The following is an 18895-nucleotide window of genomic DNA, read 5'->3' on the forward strand; positions in this document are numbered from 1 at the left end:
AAGTACACCCACCCCTCTCCGGGGAGGAAAAAGTCTAAATTAAACCCCCCCCCCACTCACCCCCCCCCCCCCCCCACACACACCACCCCCCCCCCCCACCCCCCCCCCCCCCCACCCCCCACCCGCCCCCCCTAAAAAAAACATGTCTACCGTCCCATTCAACGAAATATAATTATATACTTTTTCCAGTGTCCGCCCCCTCCCCGAAAATTCTACACCCGCCCCCGAAAATTTCAAGTACCCCCACCCCTCTCCGGGGAGGAAAAAGTCTAAATTATATATATATATATATATATATATATATATATATATATATATATATATATATATATATATATATATATATATATATATATATATATATATATATATATATATATATGTATATTCTTACTATCAGCAGACCAACGCAGAGTTGAAACTTCCGGGGGGTGAGGGCACTTGAAACTCCCGAGGGGACTTTCACAGAAAGCACAGTTGGATTTTGTTCAAATCAACTTCCGGTTAGTTTGTACCGAATTCTTGAAACTTTCGGGGGGGGGGGGGGGGGGGTCGGACACTGGTTTAATAACGATGTCTGAAAAAAAAAACATTGACCATCCAACACTTCTACCTCACTCCCCCCCCCCCCCCCCCAACTAAACAGACTTAAGCAACGCGTTGGGCTTACAGATTATTTCCTATATCTTAGAATAATCTGTGTCGTAGAGTCCGAACAATTAAGGCTTAACCCTAACGGCACAGTTACAGTTAAATCTATCCCTTAACCATTGTTCAACAGAGTAAACGATAATACGAGTTAACACAATCTATCACTTTTAGTTTTAACTATCATTTATTAAACCCTATAGCGCATGACGACATGCCTGACCCTTCTATACGACCGTGTACTTAGGTCAGAGAAACAGATAAACTCTACTTCATCTGCCCCTGTGGACGTGGCCGGAGATAGTAGGGACGACAATTTGTGCGCCGAAATTAAATAACTTCAGATTTTCCGCTAACATTTTGTCGTGTCGGTTTTAGGTGTCGCATGTAACCCCTTTGAGATTAACTCCCCCTCCCCCCTCGCTGTGTATTCAACTTCACACAACCCCCCCCCCCCCCTCTCCATTATTCTGAAACAGTTTTTTAAACAGCATACACGCCCATGTCAGCTAAACCTTCCTTACATTTTTTTTAAATACCTTAGTAAGGGGAGAGAAATGCACAAATACAGCTAAGCAGGAAAGACAACTCTTAGCTCTGCGGGCGAACAGCCATCAAATAAAAGATTTATAATTTAAAAAAAAAATATTTATATTTTCACTTTAGGGAAATATCAGTTCAAGATACATGAAGTAGGTTATCTTGACCTAATTAATATTTTCAAAATAATCTCTTAAAACAACGTGCACAATATCTCCCCCCCCCTCTAATTTACAGAGGGGCGGGGGAGAAATGGGCGGGGGGTAGGTATAGGTCACGACGTTCCGTACCATTACGATAAACGTTTCGTCGACGGCTTGTGTATGCATGCAAGGGACCCAATCATAAACCCCCGCCACTCCACCTCTCCGCTACGTGTGTGTGTGTGTGTGTGTGTGTGTGTGTGTGTGTACGGCGGACTGTTCTCCTCACTGTTTCCCCCACACGCAAGCCCGCACTTCTTTTTTCGCCACGACCCCCAGGAAAACCCGATCGATGCCCCTCGGTACAGCCCGCCTCCCCTCGGCAACATTCACGTGGGTGAATGAGCCCAATCGTGATACTAACGTCTGATGACGTCGACGATAAGGGCCCTTATATGGCGAACACCCCCTCCCCTACCCCACCCCCAGAAAAAAACACCCCTCCCCCCCCTTTCGCGTACAGCCCCTCCCCCACAAGCCCGTTCATCACGCCACCCATCCCCCCACACACAACGTGGCTTACCCTAGTTTTGCCGTGCTGGCTGCAAACTTGCGAGGGTCGGGCCCATCCCCCCTACAGTCACTGAGCCGGGCTAGGCAAGGACGGGTTGGTGGTGTCTGTGTTCTCAATATACAGCTGGCTGTGTTCTGTTATTGTTGTTATTTTTTAAATTATTGGTAAGTCTGGCTATAGTTCTTACTTTCAAGGTGTCAACAAACGACACCTACACACCACGTATGTGTTACAATAAGGCTATTAATTAATTAGATTATACTTAACTTATACTAAACTATGAAGCAAATTATAATACTAAGTATTACTAAGTAAATTACTACTATACCAACTAGACTAGTAATATTAGTAATAATATAAATCTACATACTAATACTGTAGTAACTGTAGGCCTACATACATAAACACCAGGCACCTATTTATAAACAATAATATTAATAACTACCCCTATGCCTGCTGGTTCTCTAATTAATTAGACATATAGATATAGTATAACAGTATAGCGTATTCCTCAGTAATATTTATTTATTATTATAGCCTATATTTATATAAGCTTCTGACTTGGGCCATGAATGTTAGTGAAAGTGTCAAGTTGTTAGTTAAGCTAAAAATAAACCCCACCCACCCATACTTAATTAGATAATAATACGAATGCAAACTTAGTTACGAGATCTAATAACTGGCTACAGCAGCTTTGATTTATAAATTACAAACTATACTCGTATGTTCTTTAAACGTTGTGAACAAAGTTGTTCTGTGGTGTACATCTGACTTCTCCCCCCTCCCCCAGTCCCCCGCCCTCACGTTACAATAACAAGACAAGGGAGTAAATATCCTCGTAGTAATTAAGGGTTGTCGCCCTGTGTTCCCCCCTCTCCCGTGTCAGCTGTGTAGTCAGACACCAGCTGATAGCACTGCCGCTCTAGATCTCTTGATTTTCACACTAGTCAATTTATTACAAGGCTAATTGATGAAGGTCAATTAAGATTAAGATTTTTCATGTATCATCTGCATATTAAGCTCATGTGTGCATGCCTGCTATAGGCCTACTATTAACTTGCATACTAAATACTAACGGAAACGTTATGTACACGCTATATATATATATATATATATATATATTTAGGCCTATATATATATATATATATATATATATATATATATATATATATATATATATATATATATATATATATATATATATGTGTGTGTGTGTGTGTGTGTGTGTGAAGATATCCATGACGGCTATTGATCAGACATGGAAAATGTAACTGGATCTCGCTATATCTTTCCATCAAACACATACAGCTTATAAATTTATAAACACATACAACATATACATTTGATCAGCCGTAGTCTAACTAGATGCAAATGAGCTCTAATGTTATGTTAGTTAATAAACTATGCCACAACTCATTTATGCAGATCTTCCCTGTCTTCACGTGCATTTTACAATTTTAAAAAAACAACACTTTTTGTTGATGAATTATTTAAAAAAACAACAACAGAGATTGAAACAATAATAAAAATAGAACCATCGGCCGTTAGATGCTTCTCTTGACGGATATTTAGCATATATAAAAATAAGCAGTCCCCATCTTACTCACGATCTCTAACTTTAACTTAACGACGGCCGTAGCTACTTATGTCTAAGGCCAAGAGGCTGAACTTAACATTGTTACCCCCCCCCCCCCATAAAAATAGAATATATTATTTTAACAATGTCATACAGTCTGTGATTTAAAATATAACCCACTTCTGTAGTCTAGGACCAGACGCTGAACACTCAGTGAAAATGGGGGGGGGGGGGGGGGGGGGGAAAGGCGGGACTGAGTACGTTTTTTTTCTCTCCTTTAAATCAAATTGATTTCCCACCCCAGTTGCTATAAATATACGGGAAGTCTAACTACCTCCCCTACACCAAATATAGAAATTCACCCCTCCCCTTTTTTTTTGCAACCCTTAAACCACCACTATAACCCATTGTTTGTTAAAATACTGGTTCTCAGCCTAAATCTCCACCCATGAATCATTTTTTTTTTTACACGAACAAGGTAGACTAGATAACAAAAGGGAAATGCCTAAAATAATGTTAACATGTAATCCACAACCTTGTTTTATTTCTACCCTTGCAAATGTAGGCCTGCAGTGAAACCAAAATGTATTGTGACGGGCGTATCAATTTTATTATCAGTACCTGTGATGATAATTTTATTTTTCTAATCAACGTATTCTATATAGCACATCGATTTAATAGCAATCAGAAGAGAAACTACTTATATTACTTATGCAATTTAAATTAAAAACTCAAAACAACAACACAAGCTATGTATTAATATTTCCCACATGTTTCCTCGGCCCTACCCTTCGACTACCCACACTGTACCACTCCGTCCCCAACTGAATTCGCATGCGCGAACATGTACACGGAGGGGGCGTATCCCGTCTAAGGGGACAGAGGCTAAAGGTCAGGGGTTATCTCCAAATGGAATGAAGGCAAAGTGGGGCAGTGGTTGTTGCTTTTTAAAAAGCTCCACCCCCACCCACATTACTACTATACAACCCCCCTCTCCGTTCCCCTCCCCCCCCCGCCTAGCAGGCGAAACATTGAGGCCTAGTGTAGGCCTATGCCCCAATCCTGCTGTTTCATCCGCTTTGGTAAGTGTGGAGCGGGAGTGGAGTGTGCCATACTGGTTTGTTGGTTGTGAGAATTACTGTACTGTATCCGGATGGTACGGTTATTAGAATTAGCAGAGCATGGAGTGTAAAATAGGGCCGTCGGTGGGTGAACCCCTGCCCATGTTTGGGTCGGGGAAAAATGTCACACTTGCGACCACTTGACTCGGCTAGATTTAGAATCTAGAATCTAATCTCTTAGATCTAGATCTAGATCTAGATTCTATATAAAAAAAATTAAAAATATTTTGACCTAGACTTAGACACAATCAGTGACAAGGCCTGTCCTAGAGTCTAGTCTAGAATCAAAATCTTAGATGTGGATCTAGACTCTAGCTAGGCCTAACTTACTAGATCTAGATCTAGACTAGAAGTCTAGATTCTAGACTAGATCTAGACTCTAGATCTAATCATCTAATCTAGATCTAGATTTCTAGATCTAACTAAAAACTTAGTGAGAAGAAAAACTTGACCTAAACTAAAAACTAATAATATCAACATCACTTCGTATGAAAGCCTAAGCAATAAATTAGTTAGAAATCTAGATTCTTGATCTAGAGAATTCTAGACTTAGTTTCTTGATCTAGAATCTAGATCTAGATCTAGACTAAAATCTAGATCTAGGTCTAGAGAGAATCTAGATTCTACTTACTAGATTCTAGTGATCTAAAGAAGCCAGCCTGCTAACCACCTTTACTAAGCTATAGATCTAGGTCTAGGCCTCCTAATCAGTGTTTCTTCCAGACTTTTTTTCTCTGGGAGGGGGGGGGGGGGGGGCGGACACTGTTAAAAGAATATGCCCCCCCCCCCTGAAGAGATGCCTGGAAGAAACTCTGCTCCTAATATCATTATGACATTATGTAACTTTGTGAGTATGGCTAATCAATGAGTAATCACACTTTTAAAAATATAGGAGGCTACACATTACATATCTAGATCTAGACTAGTAATATTTACCGAATACTAATAGGCCTACTTACTTATGTTTTTAATTACTAAACAACACATTATTATGATTAAACAGATTAAGTATAGATGTAGACTCTAGTATAGTTTAGAATTTAGAATGGTTAATATTAATAGTGAATGATGCTTTATAAAAAAAACTAAGTCTAACGCACACACCATCCATAACACTAACATTCTAATCATAAAAGAAACACTACAAATGTTATTGAGTTGTCTTATTATGACACCTGGCAATACCTGCAATTGTTTTCTAGTAACCTATGCTGTAAAAATACCTTAATAAAATATGTGAATATGACTCTTATACTTAAGTGTTAATTGTTTCTTACTTTCTATTTAAAAAAAAAAATTCTTTACATACATTTTTTTAATTATAAAATAGTTGTAAAGCTTATATAAAGCTACATTTCATAGTAAAATAGTTTAAAACTTAAAAAACGAAAGGCTGATTAATTACGTCAAAAAACAACAGCTGAGTTATTTTGTTGAGGCCTAGGCCTATATTGAGTTTCTATATCTAGACCCTAAAACAAAATAAAAAAAAAACATCAGATACATAATTTTTACACTTATTGATCAAGATCTAGCAATGTTTGTTTACAAATTTTAATTTATTCAAAACTTTAAAAAAATGCTATACATCTTTACAAAAATGTAGGTCTATTCCTATATATATAAAATATAAAATTTGTATGCACACAAAAACAGCTAGAATTAACAGGGTTTTTAAAACAACAAAGAATAAAAAAGCCTCGCCAAGTGAGTGTATGGTGTGAGAGGGTGAGTGTTTGGTTAGAGGATAGGGTGGGGCACTTCAGCTTTCCTGTCACTTAAGTGTTAGTCATATCTTTTTGTGGAGACCCCAACCAGGGTCCTTTGAGTCCCGTGATGGTGCGTTGTGTGGTATCCCACATAGCTGTGAGTGAGTAGTCGGTGGTGTGTGTGTAGTTGTGTGCTCTCGCCTCATTTAACAATTAAGATATTTGGTAATAGGATATTAACCCTTTGTGTAGTTCAAATGTGTTTATATAAAGTTATTTTTATAGTAACATTTTTTTACTTTATTTTCTTGTGCAAAAATTAGTTCTATAAAAATAACATAGTTTTTAAAGAAAGTTTTTTTTTTTAAGTATATAACTAATAATTTCTGTCTGATACTATAATATTTCTGTTAGGTGAATTTTTTTTTTTGCACACTCATTATCAGATTAAAATTATGATAGTTTTAGTTACTATCTCGTTAAGCCTAGTCGAACCATCTTGTTTAAATCAAACCACATTGCATTATTAGATACATTTTAAAATCTTGAAAAAGATTCAGAATAAATTATGATATAGCAAAATTTATATTTTGTCAAATTTTTATTTGGACTTTCTTTATTTGGACTAAATTATTTATTTTATTATTCCAGATTTTAAGAAATACCAGAAACTGGAATAACTTTAGGAAACAAGATGGCTTCTGTCCAGCCATCCAACAATTCGGAGCTTCAGCTGTACAGGGTATTACAGCGTGCAAACCTTTTGCAATATTTTGAAACTTTCATTACTCAAGGTAGGTAGATGTAGCAATTTAGTAGTCCGCGAATAAGTGTGCATTTGAGATAGGGGAGAGGGTAAAATGTGTTCAATAATTGTTAGAAAAATAGATATGAAATAGGTAAAAAGTTTCTATTATTGTATTTTTGGAATGGTTTGTTGTTTTCCTGGCACAGGGGGAGATGATGTCCAGCAGCTGTGTGAGGCAGGGGAAGATGAGTTTCTGGAGATTATGGCCCTTGTGGGAATGGCTAGTAAACCTCTCCATGTCAGAAGATTACAAAAAGCTCTGCAGGAGTGGGTGGCTAACCCAGCTGCCTTTGAGGGTAAATACAGTTTTGTGTTGTTTTTTTTTTTTCATTTATAAAATCACAAAGATAAAATATTTATATAAATGGAAGCATTATCTGAACAGCAATGTTTAAATTGTATTTAGTCAGAAAATGTTACTTGCCCATTAACTATTTAAAAAAGTTAAGTACTCTATTGGACCTGATGATTCTTTGGGTGAAAGAAGTAGAGTATCTGTTTCATTTACCACCAAATTAGGATCATTATGTTTAATTTACAACTAGAATCTGGTAACCTTTAGAGATAGATGGACTCATGTATGATCAGCCTACTTGTCGCTGGATCTGAACTTGTTCTACAAATTGTTTTCCCTAAACTCCAAATAAAACATGCCTGTTTTCAGAATATAAATTAGATCTAATTTAAACCTCACATTTTTTAAGCCCACTGATTTATATATACTATATAAAATTTGAATTATAAGTCTCAGACAGATTAAATATGTCCTGTAAATAAATTGCTAGCACCATTAATGTGTTTAAACCCACTCCAGTTATCAAGAAATACCCAACACATGTCATGAGCATGGCGGGATCATCTCAAGCACTCAGTCCCTCCCATTCCATAGAACGCTCCAATAACATTCAAGACTTCAAGGTGACGCCTCCCCAGTCCTCCGCCATCTCCACCTCCACGCCGTGGGCATGTCAAAGTGGTGTAAGGGGAGTAAGCCCGTCAGAGGGGAGTAACTTGGAACATCCCAGCCCTTCAGATTCTCCTCAAGCTGATTTTAAAGATATCATGAAGGATGTTCTGGTGAGTGTGTGATCATGATAAAGATTGTTACTCATTTGTGATGAGCTAGCATTTTGTTTCATTGTTGTATTAAGTAAATTGACACAAATCCTTGCATAAGCTTTTTTTTTGTGTATTTTTGAAGATAACTAATTATAGTGTTATATAGATATAATCTTGGTTTGAATCAATTCTTAAATCACATTGTTGTAATCTGATGAAGACCTAGGTTTTATACAGTAGTTGTAGTTAGTGAGGCTCCCAACACAAAGTTTAATTTTTCTCTTTAATACAACCACCATTTTTATTTCTTCATTGATTGTGATAATTTTTGTTTTTGACTTTTAAGTTTAACTTAAATGGCACATTGTAAAGGGAAACTGTCGCTATTATAATGTATACACATTGCATTTACAGTTCAGGAAAAGTTATATTACACTGTTTTCAAAGTATTACAGTAGTACCAGTAATTTAATTATTTAAACTATTATTTGTTTGGCTATTTCCTAAAAGGGCATAAATCATGTTTTACTGTTCAGTAAAAGAAATTGAGATAATTTGGTAACAGATTTAGAATTTTTGAGGGGGCTAGCACTATGCCAAATATTGTTGTTTGTCCTTTTTTTGATGCATATTAAAACTTGATTAATGTCAAATATATATGTCAAGTAATAAGATACATGGGGGATGGCGTGGCCTAGCCGTAGAGCGCTGGACTGCTAACCCGATTGTTTTGAGTTCAAACCTGAGTTCACGTCAGTAGAAAGTGTCTGACTTCACTCAGCTGTAATGGGTACCTAACATTATAGAACGCTAAGGTGGCTCAGCACAGTGCTGACCACACTATCCCTTTATATACCGAGGTCACAGAAATAGGTGAACTCTACTTCACTTGCCCATGGACCACCATTTACTTTGCATTACTTTGCATTACTTAACATTAATAATATACATCAAATAGAGAAGTTGACCTAATGAAGAGTCCAACTATGGAACTTAACTTACTTTACTTAAATAATATACATCAAATAGAGAAGTTGACCTAATGAAGAGTCCAACTATGGAACTTAACTTACTCTACTTCAATAATATACATCAAATAGAGAAGTTGACCTAATGAAAAGTTAAACTATTGAACTTAACTTACTTTACTATACATCCAATAGAGAAGTTGACCTAATGAAAAGTCCAACTATGGAACTTAACTTACTTTACTTAAATAATATACATCAAATAGAGAAATTAACCTAATGAAGAGTCCAACTTTGTATTCCCCCCAGTACAACCCAGATGACCAGTCCTACGCTGGCATGATGGGGCTGTCCCAGCCCACCCTGCTGGAACATCAGATCACAGCCATAGCAACAGCTGCAGCCATGCTGGCTCAAACCCTGCCTCCGTTTGAACCCAAGTCAATGCCAAAGAAACAAATCAGCAAGGAAATTAGTGTAAGCTCGTTTCATTACTTTAACTAGTAGAATAATGCTACCAGCTTTGTTGTTGTGATTGCAAATTAAAAATAAAAAAAAAAAGATGATTGCTAATTAGCTTTATTGTTGCAGCTGCTTACAATTACAATACAAACATATTTTTACTTATAAAAAAATCTTCAATTTGTAAAAAAATAACCAACCTGAAAATTACTGTTTTTTTTCGGATAAATTCAAATACTTCTAAGTTTGAAACAGATAACTGTCTAACCATCCAGGTATTATGATTAAATATTACTTCAGTAATTTGTTGTATTGTTTGTGACTAATGTTGAATGTTATTCTCTTCACCAGTGTGTAATGATGATGCCCCTTGATGACCCCAACAGGATGGATGCCCTGAGAAAATATGCTGCCATCTATGGCAGGTTTGACTCAAAAAGAAAAAATGACAGACCCATGTCCTTACACGAAGTAGGCAAATTTGTAATTAAGTTTCTTGTTTCTGATTAGATAAAAGTTCACATTTTTAAATGTGATCGCACAAAAAGGCCTGTGGTTGATAGCTTACAAATCTAACATCAAATTGTGATTACCAACCCAAGTGTTTTAAGTTGAACGATTTATAAATTTAAAATGCAACGCCCAGTGTTAATTGCACTACCCTCAATCAAACATCGCATCTCAGCTTTCTTTATCTAGGCTAGGTTTATTTTACATCTAGACTAGGTTTGTTTATGAAATACCTCGTTTTAATGATTATTATACAAAAATTCAGTTAGTGTTTGTCATAATGCTAAAATATTTGTTTAGGTATTGAATTTTCTTAATCTGTGATAATAATGGATATAATGACTTCCTTAATTTTTTAAATCATGTTTTAATTTTACTTAAGTAATTTAAACATTTACAAAATTTATATAAACTTATTTTTAAAATTTAATTTTTCAAACTTTTCAAAATTTTTCAATGTAATTTTTCAAACTTTATTGTAACCTTTAATTTCTATGTCCTTTTTTAAAAATTGTATTTCACTCTTTTTTCCAGTTATGTTTTAAAACCATTCTAAACTTTTTTTATCTCTTCAGATATCAGTAAATGAAGCAGCAGCACAACTCTGTAGTCATTTCCCTGCACTACTAACTAGGAGGGAGGAATTGTTTCCCTTGGCAAGACAAGTAGTGAGAGATAGTGGGTACCAGTACTCGAAAGGGCACTCTAGGTACGATTTAAAAGGGTAAACATCTTTTCATTAAGAATTTAGTTGTTGTGAAGTGTTCATTGTTTTGACAAAATCAGCCTTAGGCAAAGTTCTGAAATTTCATCTGTTGTTAAAAATGTAACAATAATGACAAAATAGTGGCAATTGATTTTGATTTAGACTTAAAAACTGGAAATTCTCTTCACTCACTTATGAATTCTCTAAAACCTTGATTGGTTTGTATACAGAAAATGAAAAAAAAAATTTGATTATCAAATAAATTAAGAAATTTGTTACATTTGATAACAATACAGATAATAGTTTTTATATAACTTTTCCTAATGTCTGATTTTGTTGCTTGGTGTTTTGGTGGTGTGTTTGTGTAAAATTACTTTAGCTACATACATTTTAAAACTATAAACAAGTAAGTCTAACCAGTGTGGTTTTATACTGTCACAATCCTCTGTTATTGAATTCTGCCACAACATAAGTAATATGTATATAATTCAATGTTATTCTCCAAAATAAAAAAAAATTAATACTTGGGTCATTGTGACAGTATGACAGTGAGAATATCTAATTAGAGTTTTTAAAATTAAATTTAAAATATCAGAGTATTAAATACTTTCTCATGTAGATCTAGTTTGTTAATCAAAGCTCTTATTGTAGATCTAGTTGGATTTACTTACTGGCTCAGTCTATGCAATATGTAACTAACTCTGTGATGCAGTCAATAACACAATGTTATGTTTTTTACAAATCTTGCATGTTGTGTTACTTATTTTATTTTTTTTCAACAGTTTTAATAGTTAAATAAAAGATAAGAATAATAATTGTTTGAAGTAAACAAAAAAATTAAACTGAATAAAATAAGCTCCAAAGATAAAAACTCATAATTTTTTTTATCAACAACCTAAAAAAAAATTTACTTTATAAACCTATTGTAGCCTGTGAAATACTGTATGAAAAATTAAGAATAATTTATAACAATAAATACTTTTTAAAAATAAAAAATCCATTAAACTTAAATGACACATTTTACACCATAAACTTAAGATGGCCTGTGTGTTACTGTATCAATAATATATTTGTACAGGGCTGCTGAGGTTTTGGTACAACCCAAACTTGAGCAAGGGGAGGCTATCCCATCAACTTCAACTTTACTTTCTTCCTCCACAATTCTAACTATCACCAATGAAGAAAGTTTTAATGAACTACAGGTATATTTCTCCTGAATAATGGATAAACTAATAAACCATGAGTAAACTTTAGGGAATTATAGATTTTAAAAAATTTAGGTCCTACTAACAAAATGATTCACAGTTTGTAGTAAAATTAAAATAGGGTTTCAATTAAATTTCAGAAGGAAAACAGTTCAGTTGAAAGGTGCTTAAATCATAATTCTAATTCCTTTGATACACAGGCAGAACTTACACAGATTACATTAGATCTCACAGAGTTGTCCAAAGAGCAGGATCGCATCCGAAGTGCCTTGAGGGTTCTTCTTGAAGCCAATGACCATGATCAGATGAAGACCTTGACCTCTGAGATGGATGACCTGAATGACCGCCAGTCTGCCTTGACTAAAAAAAGGCAAAGAATAATAAACACCATTGCCAAGTAGGTTTTAATTATTTTCCGTTATAATCTTCAGTAGTCAGGGCAATAAAAATATACTAAAGAAAAAGAAAATTAACTTCGTAAAGAAAATAATTTTTAAAAAAATTCTTCATTTTGTATTTGTTGTTTGAGGATTTTAATATTTCTACTTTTGTTCTAGACATATTTTAATTAATAAAAAAAAAAAATCTTTAACAGCCACTGATTAAGCTAGTATTAAAATTTTGTTTATTAATATAATAAAAATTGAAACTAGAAACAATAAATCAGATTTAAAATTTGAAGAAATTGTGTTTTTCTCAGGTATAGAAAAGGCAGCTCTAAATACTCCGTCCCATCAGGTAAGTTTAGTCATCATATAATACCTAATTTGTTTCCTTATAGAAACTTTGTACAGCACTATTTATTTACCATTGGTATATTTTATCTAAAACAAAAATTTCTAGAAAAATTGTAGTACCTTTAACATTTAGAACTAGACATAGAACTGATTCAAACTGCTTTTGTTCTAAAAATATCCTTGAAGAAACTTTGTACATCACTTGTCTATTTAGTCTTTACAATAATTTATCTAACTAATCTGCTAGTAATCTAGCAGTGCCTTTTAAAACTAGGCTTAGAACTAATGCGAATTGCTTTTGTTTATTCAGTCAGTTTAGCCCGAGATGCCAAGCTGTCCCCAACGCATGGAAACCTGAACCCCAAGATTAAAGGCAGCTACATCTTCACTGACGACTCATCAGTCCCCAACCCACTGAACACGCTGTACATGGCCGCCATACACAATCACAAGGATTCCCTTTTTGAAGAGGGCCTGCGCATCGCCACGCAGTACGGCATGTCGGACTTTGCCCAGGAGTTGATCGGCATGAAAACCAAAGACAAAGACGATGAGCACAGCGATTCTAGCATTAACATGTCCTCCGACAGCAGCGCAACTTCAGCCTTTGCTGCCTTCACCACCCTCTCAGCTTTACCCTCATCCATGCCATCCCCCGCCGTCACTCCTGGGACCCCACCCTTGCACCCCACAGGTGCTAGAAGAGGAAGGCCTCCCTCTTCACACTCAGCCCACCGTATTAAGGCAGCAACTCCAAACAGCTTCACTAAAACCACAGTGGAGAAAAAGAGCTTCACAAACGGATCCTTCCCTAATTCCCCAGCTATGAAATCGCCAAATATTCACGAAAAAAACAATAACTCGTCTTCTGAAACCTCGTCCATTGGAGCGGAGAGCCCGAGTGCTCAGGGCAGTCTGACCACCACCACAACTATCACCAAAAACGGACAAGTCATTGAAGTTGAGACCAGGCGGTCAAGCCGTAGGAAAAACTGTGACCCTGATTACTATCTAATTAACGGTGGCGAGAAGAGATTCCGGACAAGTAGTAATCGCAGGAGTAGCAGCACATCCAGCGAGAGGGTGAGACGACTCTCCTCCTCTTCATCAGCCTCTTCAGCCAACCCTGGCACCCCCACGTCCTCCTCGCCTTGTAAGCCAAACCCTGATCACCCTACAAACGACGACATTATCCGCATGGGGGTTAACGAGCTCCGGCGTCGGGACGGACGTGAAATCCAAAAAGTCATGTTAGATTTTAACCCTGGCAACACAGAAGACGCTGCTGACCATGTCGAGGAGGCTGAAATAAGTGACCTTGATAAGAGGAGTATAAAAAAAACAAATCGTCTAAACGCTTTTCCTGGACACCGTCTTGTTGGAAGTGAATACACAACCTAAAAAGATTTAACATGCTACTTTATTTATTACTTTAAAGCCTTCCGTTAAAATTTCTGATATATTGAACCAAGTTCAAGTACTGCATTTTACTCTCTGATATTGAGACTTGCATAATTTAAGGACTTGTATTGGAATTCCATTTCTTCATAACCATTTCTATAAATATATATATATTTATATATATATGTCGGACATAAACTTTTTATATTACTCATACATCAACAATCATGAACTGAGACTACGACTTCTGTGTATCATAATATTCTAATGTTTCGTGTGCCGCAGCGGAAACCAATTTTTATTGGTGTTGGCTAATTACCGGAAAAACTGCTTGCTCTGTGATGTTGAGCTCATGTATCTGTAATATTCTTTATGCCATCTGTTATATTTTGTGATGGAAGTAGGTTAGACTTGTATTTACCCCCCCCTTTCTCCCGCCCTCTGAATCTGCTGACTGAACTTCTACACTCCATTTAGACAGGCTAAAAGAGGATACAAGACTGGGTACTTATCATTAATCTGGTAAATAATACAAATGTACACAGCTTCATATTTTTGAGCTGACCCGCACCTAGACCTAAACCTAAGAGAAAAATTAACTTTTAAAAACAACTTTTAAATTACTGTGAAAATTGCTATCAGCTTATAAATAACTAGATCTTGTATGGTAAAATATTAAAACTTTTGTGGCAGCTGTATTGAGTTTAGAGAAAGTACCATCTTCACTGCTACGATAGTACAAAATAGTTTAATAATAGTTTACCAACGTATATGAAACCAGTACAAAATAGTTTAATAATAGTTTACCAACGTATATGAAACCGTATAGTTTTTACAAGAACATTTCTTAGCCATATCCACTACTGGACTACTACTGTTACTACAAACACTTTTTGATAATCAGATATTTCTTTCTATTTGTTGGCCTAGATAAAAGTTTCAACTATATTCGTGCTGTAAAAGCTGATAGCTTTAGTTAATTTTTTTTAACCTTGTAACCTTAATTTTTAAACCTTGTATCATTTACTGCTGCTGATGATACAGGAAGAAAAGCCTACATTTTTTTAACATCTCTTATTAAAACATAGTTTTGACTGAAAACGTCTTCATTAAACAGGTGCTTGAATTGTTTAAATAAAATAATAGTCTGTTAAATTAATCTATTAATGTATTATTTACCAAGCCTTACAATTTTTTTTAGAAATTGTTTGCAGTTGTCCATTTTTTAATTTTTCACTGAATAATAATTTTTAAGATAAAAAGGGCAAACATTTGCCCAAAAACACTTAATTAAAATAAATATGATACTAAAATTGTATTATAAATTTTTAAGAAAAAAATACATACAAAACAAAGTAAAAGTTTTTGTTTTGTAAAGTGCCAAACCTTGTGAGGTTGAATTTTTTAATGTAGGACAAATTTTTTTGCTTTTATTTTCTTTTATGTTAGAAATAACTTTTGGATCTTGGGTAAATAATTTTAGTCTGACTTTAATGGGTACTGGTAAATAAATAATTATAAAAGTACATAGTAAAATGTAACAGAAATTCAAGGTAGTGTAGATTAGTAGTTTACACAAAGATTCTTTTATAGCCAGATTATAATTTTTCTTTAACATTTTAAAGGTTCTTTTACCAATCAGACAAAAATTCTTTATAGCATTCCATTATCTCATTTTGGCATTTGAAAACTGTTTAAACCTGCTTTTAAGAATGAATATTTTCCTAATGTAATAACTGTAAATATGGGTTTCACCTTGAAAGAATTGTAATATTTATTATATAAGCATATTTCTTTGAAGAAAGAATTTTTCTATAATATGTGATATTTGTTGCATATTATCAAAGTAAAAAAAAATGGCAAACAACCTAATTTTAAGAAATTGATTAACTTAGGGGGTAGACAGGGTTGCTATCCTATGATGGGCAGCAACAACATGTTTTATAAGTAGTTGGTCAGTTTTGTGCTTCCCACACTTCTGGTCGCCAGAATAGGTGATATTACGATAAAGTAAAAAAAAATTTTTTTCAAAATAAGTTAGTGTATTTGATGTAAAGTGTGTAAAGTCTATATCCATGAATGGATAAAATTGTTAACTGAATACAAGACAAAAGCAGCACAAGAAAGCTGTATCTACTTAACACACTATTAAAAACTTATTTTATGTAAAGTAGCTGCTGCAGCTTAATTATAAAAATTAATATGTTAATTAGAATTTTTCTCGCAACCCGGTTTTACTGTTAAGCCTTAATCGTGTATTTATTATCATTTAGCTATGTTTTAAAATTCTTTTTATACTTCTGAATTTAGCTTGAATTTCTGCAAGTTTTCCTAGAAAGATTTCAGTCTTTGAATATTTAGAAATACCCACAAGAGAAGCTACTCTTTGGTATTTATGGCAAGTTGATACACTGATGATCATGATAATGTGTAAATTTTATTACATTTTATTACTGATTTTTCTCAGTTCCCAGTTATTGTAATTACCGGTAGCTTGACAATATTTTTGTGATATTAATTTGAATGGCATTGGAGGAGAGTGTTTAAGAAAAATGATAATTACGAATTTGTTTCTTTTTAATTTGTTGGCATAATTTTAATAATTTAAAATTTTTAATTGTTTATTTAGAATGAAGCATTGCGGTTTTAATTTTAACCTCATGACCCTTTTTTCTGTCATGTTTACCTTGTTGCTTTGTTTCATTGGACAAAAATTTGTATATAAACAAAATGAACAGGAATTATGTTCACTTTGAATTTTTAGTATATTCATAAAACAGTTTTTTTAAATAAAAAAAATTGTGTGGATGGGCCAATAAAAGTACAAAAGTAAAAAAAAATTAGTTCAACTAAAAAAAATTAAAATTGTATCATTAAGATTTTTTCAGAAGTTATTGTTTTGCTAATTCAATATAAATAATATTATCAAGGGAAATAACCAAACCTGTTTAATTGTTACATCATTTTTTAAAAACAGCAACATTTATACTTAATACAGCCTTCTATTTCAATTTAAGCCAACAATACATTCTTTTTCTTGTGGATGTTGCTCATTAAAATGATAAATATTAGAAATGAGGCGGATAATCTTTTTGCATAATTTTTTCAATTACACCCATTTTTCAAAATTAAAGTGAATCTATCATTACTCTTGAGTATTGATTATAATTGGTTTCTCAATTTGATGTATAATACATTTTAAATTAAACTTCAAAATTAAAAAAACTAAAGTTGAGAAGTTAGTTTATAAGTTTAAGAATATTTATCAATTTTTAAAATAGTAATGTATTTCAGCATATATATAAGTATCCAACAATATTGACATAATCAAGTATTCTATTACTCTAATTAGTGAAATTATTATTGTGCAGATTTGTATTTATTTTACAGTTTGTGTTGACAGTAAAATGTGATGCAATAAAGATTTTTATGAATTTTCGTTTTAATTTTATTTGGAGTTTTAAAAAAATATTTTTCAAAGCGCAGGTATTTGTGAAATGGAGAAGGGTAACAAGTTTGTTCCTAATTGTTGCATATATATCTAATTAGCTAAAAACAACGCATGGAATTCTGGTGAATCCACTTTAAAAATAACGTATTTGTGGACAAAAACACCAAGACAGCTTGAATCAACAAGGGAACAAGGGAGATAACTCAATTGCCATTGCAATGAAACGTTTTGTATGTTTATTCTCCCTTGACACAATCTTTTCATTTGTAAACTAAAATAAACCCAACTGCTGATACTTATACTATACCTACAAATAACAGTGTTTTACATGTCTATAGACCACAGTTTCACAGTGTACAGCATTTCTTTGACGTTCCAAAATATCGGGTTTAATGCGTGCTGCCAAGTTCGTTTTAATTGCTATTTTCTTTCTATTTAACATGATTAAATGAAAAAAACAAACGAGAATCGTGTTTATTTATATTTATGACCTCGTAGCATGGATGGATGATGACGCAATCACCCAGTGATCTACCAGACGATAATCCACAAGTACGTGTAAGGTATAGATTTCAAATTAAAATTTTTACGGAAAGAGCCAAGGGTAGTTTTATCATAAGGGGATAATGGTATCTATTTTGTTTGCTGAATAGTGTGATCAGTTTTGGGGATGTCATTATGTATATTATCATTGGTCAGATGTTTTATTCTGGCCAATGTCATCTTTTGGCTGTATGATGTAAATTATTGGAGAAGTATTTCATATGCCCCATTTGTCTACCGCCCCCCCCTCCCCTCCCCTCCCCCCCCCCCCCCCCCCCCCCCCGGTAAAGTGACATTCAGATTGTTGAATAGGTTTACCTGATTTTATCACAAAAACACTTTTCTGTTTTAATTATAAATTTTTATCATGAAAAAAATCGTCAACAAATCAGTGTATGTCAAACATTGTGTAAAGAATAGTCAATTTAAACATTGTGTAATTTTTATAGAAAATTTTAAAATAAAGGCAGCCCTTGCAAGGGTATTTTTTTCTTCCAAGGGAAGTAATTTATAGATGTGGTATTTCCAACCTTGTAAAAAAAAGTAACCTCCCCTATTATCAACAAATTTCCCTTGGCATCGATAAAAACTTAAGCTCGAACCAGAGACATTGGACCAATGTAATCATGTCTAGACTTTTGAGTTATCTTCCCTTTTTTTTGTACCCGCCATCTTTATTTTGGCAATTGGTGATGCAGTTATCACATTCTACTTGCTGGTTTGTTACAAAGTTA

At 34.3% G+C, this 18895-nt stretch overlaps 1 protein-coding gene across 5 annotated transcripts; it reads left to right on the forward strand.

Moving 5' to 3' along the window:
• The first annotated feature begins 1966 nt into the window (after positions 1-1966).
• On the forward strand, positions 1967-17577 carry LOC131933936 (NGFI-A-binding protein 1). 5 transcript variants are annotated; one of them, XM_059290415.1, is made up of 11 exons: positions 1967-2069; positions 6963-7105; positions 7266-7415; positions 7934-8196; positions 9456-9623; positions 9960-10079; positions 10694-10842; positions 11903-12026; positions 12230-12426; positions 12730-12767; positions 13077-17577. In XM_059290415.1, the coding sequence occupies exons 2-11, from the start codon at positions 7006-7008 to the stop codon at positions 14165-14167; spliced, it is 2400 nt and encodes a 799-aa protein (XP_059146398.1). In that variant the 5' UTR covers positions 1967-2069; positions 6963-7005; the 3' UTR covers positions 14168-17577. The 5 variants fall into 5 exon arrangements, with proteins under 5 accessions (XP_059146398.1, XP_059146402.1, XP_059146400.1 ...); XM_059290419.1 differs by having other exon boundaries at positions 10694-10827; XM_059290417.1 differs by lacking the exon at positions 1967-2069 and adding an exon at positions 4491-4563.
• The last annotated feature ends 1318 nt before the right edge of the window (positions 17578-18895 follow it).

This window comes from Physella acuta, unplaced genomic scaffold (assembly GCF_028476545.2).
Source record: "Physella acuta isolate Inbredline_101_S28 unplaced genomic scaffold, ASM2847654v3 ptg002688l, whole genome shotgun sequence".
Lineage (NCBI taxonomy): Eukaryota > Metazoa > Mollusca > Gastropoda > Physidae > Physella > Physella acuta.